The sequence below is a fragment of the Macaca thibetana genome, chromosome 19 (assembly GCF_024542745.1).
Source record: "Macaca thibetana thibetana isolate TM-01 chromosome 19, ASM2454274v1, whole genome shotgun sequence".
NCBI lineage: Eukaryota > Metazoa > Chordata > Mammalia > Primates > Cercopithecidae > Macaca > Macaca thibetana.
In genome coordinates, this window is record NC_065596.1 from 8157471 (window position 1) to 8171102 (window position 13632).

Here is a 13632-nt window from a genome sequence, read left to right on the forward strand (position 1 = left end):
ATGGTTTTTCTGAGAACTCGCAAACTGGTTCTGAAATGTATATTGACTTCCTTGTCCTGAGCCCAGTGAGTGCCATGGCTGAGAGTCTGAGTTCTGGCAGGTGGTCTCACTCTCACCCAGTCTTTCCTCCCACAGTAACCCATGCTGGTCTCTCCCTTGCAGGTCTGGGACCTCAGTGACATTGACAAGGATGGGCACTTGGACCGAGACGAGTTCGCTGTGGTAGGTCCTGCTGTTTCCTTCCCACCCACCCCAGGAAGGAAATGTGCAGTGCACAGGGGTTGCTGGATTCGTTTGTTTTTCTTGTTTCTTTCTTTTTTGAGATGAAGTCTTGCTCTGTCACCAGGCTGGTGCAGTGGTGCGATCTTGGCTCATGGCAACCTCTGCCTCCCAGGTTCAAGCAGTTCTCTTGCCTCAGCCTCCCGAGTAGCTGGGACTACAGGTGCCTGCCACCACACCTACCTAATTTTTGTATTTTTAGTAGAGACAGGGTTTCACCATTTTGGCCAGGATGGTCTCGATCTCCTGCCTCATGATCCACCCGCCTTGGCCTCTGAAAGTGCTGGGATTACAGGCATGAGCCACTGTGCCCGACCTTCTTTCTTTTTTTTTTTTTTTTTTGAGACGGAATCTTGCTCTGTCACCCAGGCTGGAGTGCAGTGGTGCCATCTTGGTTCACTGCAGCCTCCGCCTCCCGGGTTCAAGCAGTTCCCATGCCTCAGTCTCCCAAGTAGCTGGAATTACAGGTGCACTCCACCACAGCCAGATAATTTTTTCGTATTTGTGACAGAGATGGGGTTTTACCATATTGGCCAGGCTGGTCTTGAGTTTCTGGCCTCAAGTGATCCCCCCGCCTCTGCCTCCCAAAGTGCTGGGATTACAGGTGTAAGACACCACACCCGGCCTTCCTTCTTTCAGTTTTTAAGTGTTTATCTTGACATAGTTCTTTGTATGTAGAAAAGTTTCATTACAGGCCGGGCGCGGTGGCTCAAGCTTGTAATCCCAGCACTTTGGGAGGCCGAGACGGGCGGATCACGAGGTCAGGAGATCGAGACCATCCTGGCTAACACGGTGAAACCCCGGCTCTACTAAAAAATACAAAAAACTAGCCGGGCGAGGTGGCGGGCGCCTGTAGTCCCAGCTACTCCGGAGGCTGAGGCAGGAGAATGGCGTAAACCCGGGAGGCGGAGCTTGCAGTGAGCTGAGATCCGGCCACTGCACTCCAGCCTGGGCGACAGAGCCAGACTCCGTCTCAAAAAAAAAAAAAAAAAGAAAAGTTTCATTACAGGTTGAGTGTATCCTTAATCTGAAAGTCTGAAACCGGAATGCTTCGAGATCCGAAATTTTTTGAGCACCAACATGACACTCAAAGGAAATGCTCATTGGAGGATTTCAGATTTTTGGATTAGTAATGCTGAACCAGTACGTGTAATACACACCTTCAGAAATTCAGAAAACTCCAGAATCTGAAACCCTGTGGTCCCAAGCATTTTGGATAAGGGATACTCAACCTGTAATATGGAGAATTATTTTCTGTTTTTGAGACAGAGTCTTGTTTTGTCACCCCGGCTGGAGTGCAGTGACGTGAATACCTTTGCTGCAGCCTCGAACTCAAGCGACCTCCCACAGAGAATTCTTTTGAAAACTCTTCACTCAAATTTCCCAGTGTCGCTAATTTACTACATTTGTCTTATTTTTCTCCTCCCTTCTTCCTCCCACCCTCCCTAACTCTTTCTCCCTCCCTACTGCTGCGTGAAGTTTACCTTTGAACTATTTTAGAGTTAAGTTGCAGACACAATGCCTCTTCATCCATAAACACTTCAGTGCATATTTCCTAAAAAGAAGGACTTCTCTTACACATAACCATTATCCACTTCAAAATCAGGAAATTCACATGATAGCATCGCATTTATGATATTTTCATTATATCCTATATATACACCTTACATTCTGTATGAGTGTGTCTATTATTATCTAATCCCAGGATATTACTCAGATTTTATCAGTTGTCCCAAAAATGTCCCTGTATCTAAAGAGAACCCAGTCCTGTGTGTAACATCCTGTTGTCCTTCGTCTTTCATTTCCTGGAATCTAGAACAGTTCCTCTGTCTCTCTTCGTGTCTCTCGACATGGACTTTTTGTTTTTTTGTTGTTGTTGTTTTGTTTTTGAGAGGCAATCTCACTCTGCCACCCAGGCTGGAGTGCCGTGGCGCAATCTCAGCTCACTGCAACCTCCACCTCCTGGATGCAAGCGATTCTCCTGCCTCAGTCTCCCAAGTAGCTGGGATTATAGGCTCTCACCACCATGCCTGGCTAATTTTTTTTTTTTTTGTATTTTTAGTAGAGATGAGGTTTCTCTCTGTTGGCCAGCCTGGTCTTGAACTCCTGACTTCAGGTGATCTGCCCGTCTCGGCCTCCAAACTGCTGAGATTACAGGCATGAGCCACCGTGCCTGGCTTCAATGTCAACATTTTGAAGAGCACAGGCCAGCAGTTATGGAGTGTCCCTGGGCCTGGCTGCCAGGTCCTCTTGATGACCCAGGTCGTGCACTGTTGTGGGACAGGAATCCCATGGAGGTCACACCTGCCCCACATGGGTCTCCCACCTGGGGGAGCATGATGTCAACGTGCCTTCTTACTGCCATGTTGACATTCATCACTGGGTCAAGGTGGGGCAGGGTTGTGGCTTCCTCTGGGCAGTTGCTCTTTTTCCCTCGGTGCTCATTTTGTCTCTTGTGGGGGATGCCTTGATACTGTCAGCACCTATGACTCTCAGACTCTTCCCTAAGAGTTCAACCACTGCTGATGAGTCTCGCCTTAACCTGGCAAGATTAATTACGATGATGGTGGCTCCCAAACGGTGATGTGCTCATCAAAACCATCATTCCTTACACTTTTATTAGTTGGCCTTCTACAAAGAATTTATTTCTATGGCTGTGGCCTGCCTCATGGATACATCCTCAGTTCCACTGTTTTTTGTTTTGTTTTATAGAGACAGGGTCTCGCTCTGTCACCCAGGCTGGAGTGCAGTGGCGCGATCACAGCTCACTGCAGCCTCCCTCTCCTGGGCTCAGGCGATCCTCCCACCTCAGCCTCCCAAGTAGCTGGGACTACTCCTGAACGTCTTGAAGTACAAGCCTCTCTTCTGGTGTCTTTAGACTTCCAAATCAGTACTGGGAAGGTGCCAGCGCTGGAGCCGGTGGCCTCCCTGAGTGGTGAAGGGATGCATACCGAGTCTGGCTTGATTGAATTCTTTCTGTGTGCATTTCAGTCTGGAGGAATAATTCAACACATGTCTCGGAAAGTTACACATAAAAGATAACTCATCTGGAATGATTGTTTTTTCCCTCTGGTCAGCTTGGGAGTGTCCTCACAGAGTGTCTGTCCTGTCACTGCAGCCCCCAAAAGGGCTGCCCTCTGCCTTCTCTTGGTGGTGCCCGGCCCCAGCCTTGTCCCTTCAGCACCATTGTCATTTGCACCCGCAGGCCATGCACTTGGTGTACCGAGCCCTGGAGAAGGAGCCCGTGCCCTCCGCCCTGCCCCCGTCCCTCATCCCCCCCTCCAAGAGAAAGAAGACTGTGTTCCCTGGCGCCGTCCCTGTCCTGCCCGCCAGCCCCCCACCAAAAGACAGCCTCCGCTCCACGCCGTCCCACGGCAGCGTCAGCAGCCTCAACAGCACAGGGAGCCTGTCCCCCAAGCACAGCCTCAAGCAAACACAGGTATGGAGCCCTCAGTGGGCGCAGTCCCCTCTCAGAGCACAGTAGGATGTTTCTTGGGAGTTCTTAACATGCAACTCCAGAGCAGTCAAGCTTGTGATGAAATGTTTTTAAAAAATATTTGCAGCCAGGCGCGGTGGCTCACGCCTGTAATCCCAGCACTTTGGGAGGCCGATGTGGGCAGGTCTCGAGGTCAAGAGATCGAGACCATCCTGGCCAACATGGTGAAACCCCGCCTCTACTAAAAATACAAAAAATAATTAGCTGGGCGTGGTGGTGCGCACCTGTAATCCTAGCCACCGGGAGGCTGAGGCAGGAGAATCACTTGAACCTGGGACACGGAGGTTGCAGTGAGCTGAGATCGCGCCACTGTACTCCAGCCTGGGCAACAAGAGCGAAACTCCATCTCAAAAAAAAAAAAGTATTCGTTTATCTCATTATTTCGATAGAGATGAGGTCTCCCCATGTTACCCAGGCTGGTCTTGAACTCCTTGGCTCAAGTGATCCTCCTGCCTCGGCCTCCCAAAGTGCTGGGATTACAGGTGTGAGCCACTGTGCCCAGCCTGTGTCTGCAGAGCTCTTGCCAAGAGTTCTTATTAAGTATTGAAGGTCAGGTTGGGGAGGTGCTTTACTGGCAAGGAAGCTAGTGGGGCCAAACTCACTGGCGGGCACAGGTCACCCAGCTTCATAACCCGCCTCTCTGGTGATCTTCTGGTGGTTTTCTCGAGACCCTCTGACTAGACTGGTTTTACCAGTGGCCCCTGTTGGGGTGGGGTGGGAGGGTATAGCTCCTGCCCCGAGGACGTCACTGGTAGGATCACAGTCATGAAAACCAGCATTTCTGGGGGCCTACAGTTCACATGCTTCCCGCACTCCACCTTCCTCATCTCCAGGCCAGCAACACTCTTGTCTGGGGCCCCCAAGGGCCACCCGATTTTGCCCTCATGCCAGGTTTGAGTGAAGCCACTTCCAGCCACCAGGGTCTGATCTGCTTCCCTTGGGACCTGTGACTGCTGAGCTGGCCTTAAAGCCCAGCCCTCACTGGGAGAGCCAGCTCCACGGGCAAGGCTGCCCCGTGTTGGGTTTACAGCCAAGTTCGCACCAGAATCTTGCTGCTGACCTACCCTGAGGCCCCAGAAATCAGGCAGTGAGTTCCTTTTGTTTGCCCAGCAAATATTATTAGGACTCTTGTCATCCCAGAGCCATAATTTCATATGTAATTTCTTCTTTGGACCCGTGGGACACAGAACCCCCCTTGTTTCTATGTCCTGCCACAGCTCAGCTTGTCTGACTCCCATTACCTATTTGTGATCCCTGGCTTCTGAGGTTAGCTTGCTGTAGCCCCTTGACTTAAAGGCAGCAAGCCCATTTCTTTTTTTTTTTTTTTGAGACGGAGTCTCGCTCTGTCGCCCAGGCTGGAGTGCAGGGGCGCGATCTCGGCTCACTGCAAGCTCCGCCTCCCGGGTTCACGCCATTCTCCTGCCTCAGCCTCCCGAGTAGCTGGGACTACAGGTGCCCACAACCGCGCCCGGCTAATTTTTTGTATTTTTAGTAGAGACGGGGTTTCACCGTGGTCTCGATCTCCTGACCTTGTGATCCGCCCGCCTCGGCCTCCCAAAGTGCTGGGATTACAGGCGTGAGCCACCGCGCCCGGCCCATTTCTTATTAGAATTCATTTGTTGGCATCTTTATGTCCACCAGACTTGAGGCAGCTCACAAAATTTACATAGTACAATGCCAACAAGTAAAAGTCAGGTTGCTCTTGCCATCTGAACTCTCATCATTTGAATTAGATCCACAGAATTTTTTTTTTTTTAAATATGTAAGAGACAGGATCTTGCTCTGCTGCCCCAGCTGGAGTGCAATGGGGCAATCACGGCTCACTGCTATCTCAACCTCCTGGGCTCAAGTGATCCTTCCACCTCAGCCTCCCCAGTAGCTGGGACAGGCGGATGCCACCATGCGTAGCTAATTTTATTTATTTATTTATTTATTTTGTAGAGATGGGGTCTTGCTGTGTTATGCTGGCTGGTCTTGAACTCCTGGGCTTGAGGGATCCTTCTGCCTTGGTCTCCCAAAGTGCTGGGATTACAGGCAGGAGCACTGTGCCTGGCCTAGCTCCATAGATTTTGATAAATTGTTTGATCAAGTCCTTGCTGTACTTCATCACACATACTTGCTACATGAAACCCCTGAACTAAGCTGATCTGGGTCACATGGTATCCCTTGTTTCCCAAGCTTGCTTTCTGAATTCCCCGAGTTGATATCAGGAGCCCGTTAGATTTGGACATCACAGGAGACTTGTTCATGAAGAGTAAATGAGTTTAACCATTGTTTCCCAGTCTTGACCAGGAGTCCCTTCTCCTCAATCCTGTGGACATCTTTGGGTTGTCAACACTGTGATAACTCTTTGAGAAATCCTTTTTTTTTTTTCCCCCAAGACAGAGTCTTGCTCTGTCGCCCAGGCTAGAATGCAATGGCACAATCTCAGCTCACTGCAACCTCCACCTCCCAGGTTCAAACAATTCTCCCACCTCAGCCTCCTGAGTAACTGGGATTACAGGTGCCCACCACCACACCTGGCTAATTTTTCATGTTTTTAGTAAGTAGGGTTTCACCATGTTGGCCAAGCTGGTCTCAAACTCCTGGCCTCAGGTTGTCTACCCACCTTGGCCTCCCAAAGTGTTAGGATTGTAGGCGTGAGCCACCGCTCCCAGCCTAAGAAATACTTTCATAACTAAGAGGAATGACTTTGAGTGGCAGTTTCAGGCATCATGGCATTCGTTGAAGGTGAGGAGTGGGTTGCAGCTTTTTGTACAGTTGCTGTGTGGAGGAGGAACAATCGATCCCTCCAGCCACATTTGCCTGTCCTTTTTCTCTCCACTTCCTCATCATCTAGATAATTCAATCAGGTATTGATTCTCATTGCTATTACGAGATTGTTTAAAAGGAGTGATTTGTATAAATATTAGTTTAAAAAAAAAAAAACGGGAAGAGGAAAAGCATGTCTAGAGTTCAGGACACAGATGCCGTGAACTGTGGCGTGGTGGGTTTGTTGAAGGCCCGCGGTAATGCAGGCGGAGTGGGCCACGGAAGAGGCCTGCCTGAGTGCCTGAGGGGCCTCGATGCCTCTGAACCAGGAGGTGACTGGGCCCTGGTTGACCCATGATGGCGTTTGCCTCTCTCAAGTTAGCCGGCGGTGAGAGGGGCCGCAGGTGCAGCAGGTGGCCCAGCCCCGGGGCTGTGAACCTCAAGCTGCACTGGGTTTGTGGCTCCGTCTGCCCTGGCGGGGTTGGGAGTGCGTGAATGTTGGTGGGGCCTCGTGGGTGGCGGCCCTCTTGGATAATGGGGTCTCATTTGTTACCTGTAAGTGGTGTGTCTGCACTGACAGCTTGGGGGTATCTGTTGTCTCAGGAGCGGGGTCAGGGACATAGAAGAGTGGTCTACAGAGTCCTGGGACGGGACACTTTGGCTGCTTGTAGGGCAGCCTCTGGGGGATGAAGAGTGGGAGGACCAAGGAGGCTGGCATGTGGCAGGGCCGGCTCTCCGGGGACAGTCCTTCCAAGTGGGTGCTCAGGGGGATCTTTCCTGGCATGTTTGAACCCATCCCCTGAAGATCACAGCCTCCCTCACGCCCTAGGTGGCAGGGTAGATGGACAAGCAGAGCGGGTGATGGGGTGGAGAGAGGTACAGACTGGCATCTGCGTGAGCTTCACAGAGCCAGCCTCAACCTGTCTCAGCCTCAGTTTAGCCAGTTACAGAACAAGGATCTCATCTGCCCTCAGCTCATGGAAGTGAGGAGAGTTTGATGCCAAATGTGCATGGAAGTGCTTTAATCGCCCCATCATCAAAAAGCATGTGTCGGGGGGTCATAAAAAGCTTCCAGATTAACTGTTTTGCCAAAAACTGTTTCAGCCAACAGTGAATTGGGTGGTGCCGGTGGCAGACAAGATGCGATTTGATGAGATATTCCTGAAGACCGATCTGGACCTGGACGGCTACGTGAGTGGCCAGGAGGTGAAGGAGATCTTCATGCACTCGGGCCTCACCCAGAACCTTCTAGCACACATATGGTGAGGCCGGACGGGTGGCAGTCGTGGCTGTGGGTTGCTCCAGGGGGCCTATGGGTGAAGACTGTGGAGGGTGGTGGTCAGGGGGCCCCTTCCAGCTTGTCACAGGCTTCCACTGTGTCTGGTGTCCTTTATTCTCCCCGGCCTGACAGAGGCTGAGCAAGGTGCATGTGCCAAGGCTTGAAGCCCATGCTCCATGCTGGTCAGTTCACTGTCTTCCAGTAGGAGGGCCCTCTGGCCCCTCTCAAGAGCTCCCAGGCCATCTGCTCACACAGCTGGGCCCTGTTCTTGCTGGCCATGATACTGGTTCTAGCAGGAGGCCTGGCCTTTGCCACAGCTGCCTTCGGGAGGTGTGGGCAGCAGGGTCTTGGAGCCTCTAGCAGAATGGCCTAGGGGGTGGTGACGGGGATGGGGGCTACAGCTGCCTCCTGTGGGAGGCCCTGCTCTGGAAAGGCCAGTGCTTTGGCTCCCGGCAGGCGGGTGAGCACAGGGAGACCCTTTCTGCACCTCAGAGCCCAGTTGAGGAGTCAGCCTCACCCCCACTTTCCCCCAGGGCTGGACACAGCCTACTTTATAGGGCTGGGGCACTCCTCTTGCCACTGGCCAGGGCTGAAGTCACTTTTGAGCTTGTTGCTCAGAACTTTGTGGCCTTAGAGAAGGCTTCACTTGGGAGCTATCAAAAGGAGAGAATTGTTGGATAATTCTCAAGAGGCAAATCCCTCCAAGTAGAGCAGTGAAATTTAGGATGTTACTTAGTGGCTTGGGGGAAATGACTGTCCTTAGTGGTAATTCACAGATGTCCATACTGTGAGGTGGGAGCCTGAGAACCAGCTGTCACAGAGTCATCACCCAGACGGCCAAGCCACCTCCGACTGGCTAGGGACAATGGGTCTCACCTGCCTCGGATCCACTGTCCCTTTTAGAAACCACAAAAACAGTGTCCCCTTTAACTCTGAAACCAACATACACACAATTCCTGGTTAGTGCCCTGACACCCTGACTGTCATGTCCAGGGGGCAGTAGAGGGAAAGTAATTTATAATGCATGCTGCAATTGGTACATGATGTAACGACATGGAAATGACACAGGAAATCATGAATCCACCTGGATCAAAAGAAGGAACTCAGAGGTCATTCCATGCAGGCAGCAAAGGGAAAGGAAAGGATAATTGGGCTCTCGAATAAACAACCACAAGGAAAGATGTGTCTGAGGGTGCCCGGGGCGGGGCCATGACCCAGTGTAGACGACACAACTCCTAGGAGGGACTGGAAGGAGGGGAGCATGAAGATGGAGGCTTTGTCCCTGCGATGGCCACCGCCGTACAGGTCAGCAGAGCAGGATGTGGTGTCAGAGCCGGATGGCCGCCGACTGAGCCACCCCCAAGCCCTTTTGCTCTCAGAACCCTCCACAGGTGGGCCTCGGACCCCATGCTCCTTGAGAGATGGCCGGAGCAGAGAAAGGACGGGAGTGGAGAGGCAGCTGCAGCCCATGAGCAGGCTGGGGCCCGCAGGGGTAGACTGGGGAGAGATAGTGGCAGTGTGAAATCGTCAGGGCCTCCAACTGTGGGGACAACTAGGCATTTTAAAGCAGCCTTTATCAGCGATGTTCCTTGAAATCTGCTCATTCTCCGCAACTCTGTTCACGCACTGCATTTGGGCATAAATAAGTCTGTTAGTACTGTCCCAGCTCTCTTTGGTAGAGGGGGGAGCTTCTGCCATAACGGCTTCTGCCATAACTACACACGAGGTGGGAAAGGAGGTCCCATGTTGAGAGGGTGGCATGGGTGAGGGAAGACATTTTTCACAGACCCCAAGGCCTTATCCTTGATCAACAAGGGTCCTTTCCTTCCTTTCCTGGCTGGTTCCCCCGCCTTTTTTTTTTTTTTTGAGACAGAGACTCACTCTGTTGCCCAGGCTGGAGTGCATTGGTGCGATCTCTGCTCACTGCAACCTCCACCTCCCAGGTTCAAGTGATTCTTGTGCCTCAGCCTCCTGAGCAGCTGGGATTACAGGCCACCATGCTCGGCTAAATTTTGTATTTTTAGTAGAGACGGGATTTCCCCATGTTGGCCAAGCTGGTCTCGAACTCCTGACCTCAGGTGATCCACCCACTTTGGCTCCCAAAGTGCTGGGATTACAGGCGTGAGCCACCATGACCGGCCCTGGCTGGCTCCTTGATTATGAGTGTCGGGGAGCCTGTCACCTCAGTTCCATGGAACCACTGTGTGCTGCTATTCAAATGCTGCCTTGGCCTATCTTTCAGGACATCCAAGAGCCATGTGGGCAGAGGATGCTTAGTTGTGGGGGACTGTCCTGTGCATTGCGGCCATGCCCCTGTGGCAGCCTCATTTGGGCACAAGAGGAGTGTTTTAGTCCATTGGGCTGCTGTGACAAACTGCCACGGACAGAGTGGCTTAGAAACAGACGTTTCTCACAGCTCTGCAGGATGGGAGTCCGTGATCCAGGCACCGGCAGATCCAGTGTCTTGTGAGGGCTCACTGCCTAGTTTGTAGATGGCCGCCTGCTCGCTGTGTCCTCACATGGCAAAAGAAGCAGAGAGAGCCTTCTAGAGCCTTTTTTATAAGGGCACTAATCCCACTTATGAGGCTCCACCCTCATGACCTCATCGCACCCCAGAGGCCCCATCTCCCAACACCATCCCATTGAGGGGTAGGATTTGGACATAGGAATCTGGGGGGACATAAACATTCTGTTCATAACAAGGAAAGAGAGTCGTTGCTGATTCTTCCTTCATGGTGACACCCCAAAGTGCTGCTGTCACCCCCATTGAAGGCCAGTGACCGGGGCCATTCAGATGACCCAGAGCCGCGTGTGGATGCTTGGTCTCCGCACCCATTTCCACGGAAGGGCTGGTCTACTCCACGCATGCGGCATCAGAACCTGCCCCACGCACGAGATAAACCAAAGGAAGAGGCAGCTGCATCTCTTAGCCCGAGTGAGGTTTCCCAAGGGGTCGGCTCCTCAGCCCAGGGGCAGGGCCTCAGGGTTCTCCAGCCCCGACAGCCCTCCTAGGGTGGGGGACGCTGGGAGTGGGGAACCCCCGGGCCACTTTCTGGGAAGGAGATGTGAAGTAGGAAAGGAGCTGGGGCTTGCCACTGCGCCCTGCCATTGTTTTCGTCACTGTGATTTTTGAAAAGCATGGGATCGGTGACTTGTGTTCAGGCTGTCGGAGCCTGTGATGTGTAATTAGCATCCCCACGTTTCTCCCAGGGCCCTGGCCGATACGAGGCAAACGGGGAAGTTAAGCAAAGACCAATTCGCGTTAGCTATGTATTTCATTCAGCAGAAGGTCAGTAAAGGCATCGACCCCCCTCAAGTCCTCTCGCCGGACATGGTCCCGCCCTCAGAGAGAGGCACGCCCGGCCCGGTGAGTGCTGGTCACGCCCGGGGGGTATTCACATCCCTTCCCACCGCCTGCCACCAGGTGGCGTTGGTGGCACACAGCCCACAATTGGTGGTGGGTGCTGCCTGTGGTCCCTTCCTTCCCCAGTAGGGGCCCCTGGGAGGGTGGCTTGGCTGCCCAGGTATTTCCCCAGGCAGGGGGCTGGCACTTTGGCTACCTCACCCTGTGTACTAACGGGACAATTTTATCCCGGGGCCCAAGACCTGCTGGTGCCTCCTGTCAGGTGATGTCAGATTGCTAATTGGAGATCTCGCCTCTGAATTTGATTCTAGGACAGCTCGGGCTCTCTCGGCTCCGGGGAGTTTACTGGCGTGAAGGAGCTCGATGACATCAGTCAAGAGATTGCCCAGTTACAAAGGTACGTTGGAAACGGCCCTTCCCTCCGCATCCACATGTTACACGACCTCTCCCAGGTTGTTATCGGAAATATCAGAGACTCACCTGGAAGTTTGCTCATCGCAGGTTTATTCAGAAGGAAGGAAAAGATATAGCTTCTGAGATCCTCAACTGGCTCAGGGGGCTTGAAGAATGACATTTTCCATTTGAATCAGCCTCAGCCAGAGCCAGTGGCAGCTGTGTGGTCCCAGGCAGGTCATGGGCAGAGCCCGTGGCAGCTGTGTGGTCCCAGGCAGGTCGTGGGCAGAGCCCGTGGCAGCTGTGTGGTCCCAGGCAGGTCGTGGGCAGAGCCCATGGCAGCTGTGTGGTCCCAGGCAGGTTGTGGGCAGAGCCCGTGGCAGCTGTGTGGTCCCAGGCAGGTCTTGACCAGAGCCCGTGGCAACTGTGTGGTCCTAGGCAGGTCATGGGCAGAGCCCGTGGCAGCTGTGTGGTCCCAGGCAGGTCGTGGGCAGAGCTGGCAACTGTGTGGTCCCAGGCAGGTCTTGACTAGAGCCTGTGGGTGGCAGCTGTGTGGTCCCAGGCAGGTCATGGGCAGAGCCCGTGGCAGCTGTGTGGTCCCAGGCAGGTCGTGGGCAGAGCCCGTGGCAGCTGTGTGGTCCCAGGCAGGTCTTGACCAGAGCCTGTGGCAGCTGTGTGGTCCCAGGCAGGTCATGGGCAGAGCCCGTGGCAGCTGTGTGGTCCCAGACAGGTCGTGGACAGAGCCCGTGGCAGCTGTGTGGTCCCAGACAGGTCGTGGGCAGAGCTGGCAGCTGTGTGGTCCCAGCAGGTCTTGACCAGAGCCTGTGGGTGGCAGCTGTGTGGTCCCAGGCAGGTCACGGACAGAGCCCGTGGCAGCTGTGTGGTTCCAGGCAGGTCGTGGGCAGAGCCCGTGGCAGCTGTGTGGTTCCAGGCAGGTCATGGGCAGAGCCTGTGGCAGCTGTGTGGTCTCAGGCAGGTCGCAGCTCAGTAGCCCCAGGCACCAGCCCCTCCCCAGTGCTAGGAAGGCCTTGACAGCTAGAGCAGTTGCGTCTCGGATGGTGAGGAGCGGGCTTAGGACCCAGCAGCTGACAGTGTGAAGGGGCCTCCAGGTCTCTGACTCACCTCCTTGCCTAGTGCCTTAGTTTCCTCGTGTGTAAACGAGGGCTTTGGATGGGCTGTCTGCACTTTTAGAGTCTGGTATAAAGAAATGAAGTCATTTCCTGTATTCCGCTCTGGATCCTCTTCACGAATGACATCCTTTTTTGTTGTTTATTTTTTAGACAGGATCTTGCTCTCACCCAGGCTGGAGTGTAGTGGCGTGATCATGGCTCATTGTAGCCTCTGTCTGCTGGGCTTAAGCAATCCTCCCACCTCAGCCTCCTGAGTAGCTAGGACGCACCACCATGCCAGCTAGATTTTTTTTTTTTTTTTTTTAATTTGAGATAGAGTCTCACTCTGTCACCTAGGCTGGAGTATAGTGGTGTGATCTCAGCTCACTGCAACCTCTGCCTCCTGGGCTCAAGTGATCTTCCCACTCAGCCTCCCAGGTAGCTGAGAGTACAGGTGCATGCCACCACGCCTGGCTAATTTTTTTGGATTTTTGGTAGAGATAGGGTTTTGCCATGTTGCCCAGGCTGCTCTCGAACTCCTGAGCTCAAGTGATCCTCTGGCCTTGGCCTCCCAAAGTGCTGGGATTATAGGCGTGAGACACTGTGCCAGCCAACATCTTTTTTCCAGTCGATTCTAGGACAGGGTGGACTCTTGTGATGTCGGGACACCAAGCAGAAGGGCCCAAAGGTACTTTGCCCTCTGAGGGAAGAAGACTGTTTACTTGGCTGAAAATGGAAAGGGCTTTGACTTTCCCAGAGAGGACTGGATCCTAGTCCTAGCTGGGGGATCCCCGGGGGTCATATTAACAGGTGCACTATTCTGTCAGCTCCTCTGGGTTTGGTTTTGTGCTGTTAGCAGAGCCCTGATGAGCAAAGGCAGGTTAAGTCTTGGAGGGGATCAAGGTGGGTGGCAGGTTAGAAAACCTCAGCCGGCCGGGCGCAGTGGCTCACGCCTGTAATC

At 53.2% G+C, this 13632-nt stretch overlaps 1 protein-coding gene across 7 annotated transcripts in view; it reads left to right on the forward strand.

Moving 5' to 3' along the window:
- The window catches only part of EPS15L1 (epidermal growth factor receptor pathway substrate 15 like 1), a 120635-nt gene that overhangs the window by 45211 nt on the left and 61792 nt on the right, over nt 1-13632 (forward strand). For all 7 annotated transcript variants that reach the window (XM_050769495.1, XM_050769497.1, XM_050769496.1 and 4 more), the window contains 5 exons: nt 163-222; nt 3485-3718; nt 7631-7788; nt 11016-11172; nt 11481-11566. In XM_050769495.1, the coding sequence (XP_050625452.1) occupies nt 163-222; nt 3485-3718; nt 7631-7788; nt 11016-11172; nt 11481-11566 (695 nt within the window). The remainder of the gene's footprint in view (nt 1-162; nt 223-3484; nt 3719-7630; nt 7789-11015; nt 11173-11480; nt 11567-13632) is intronic.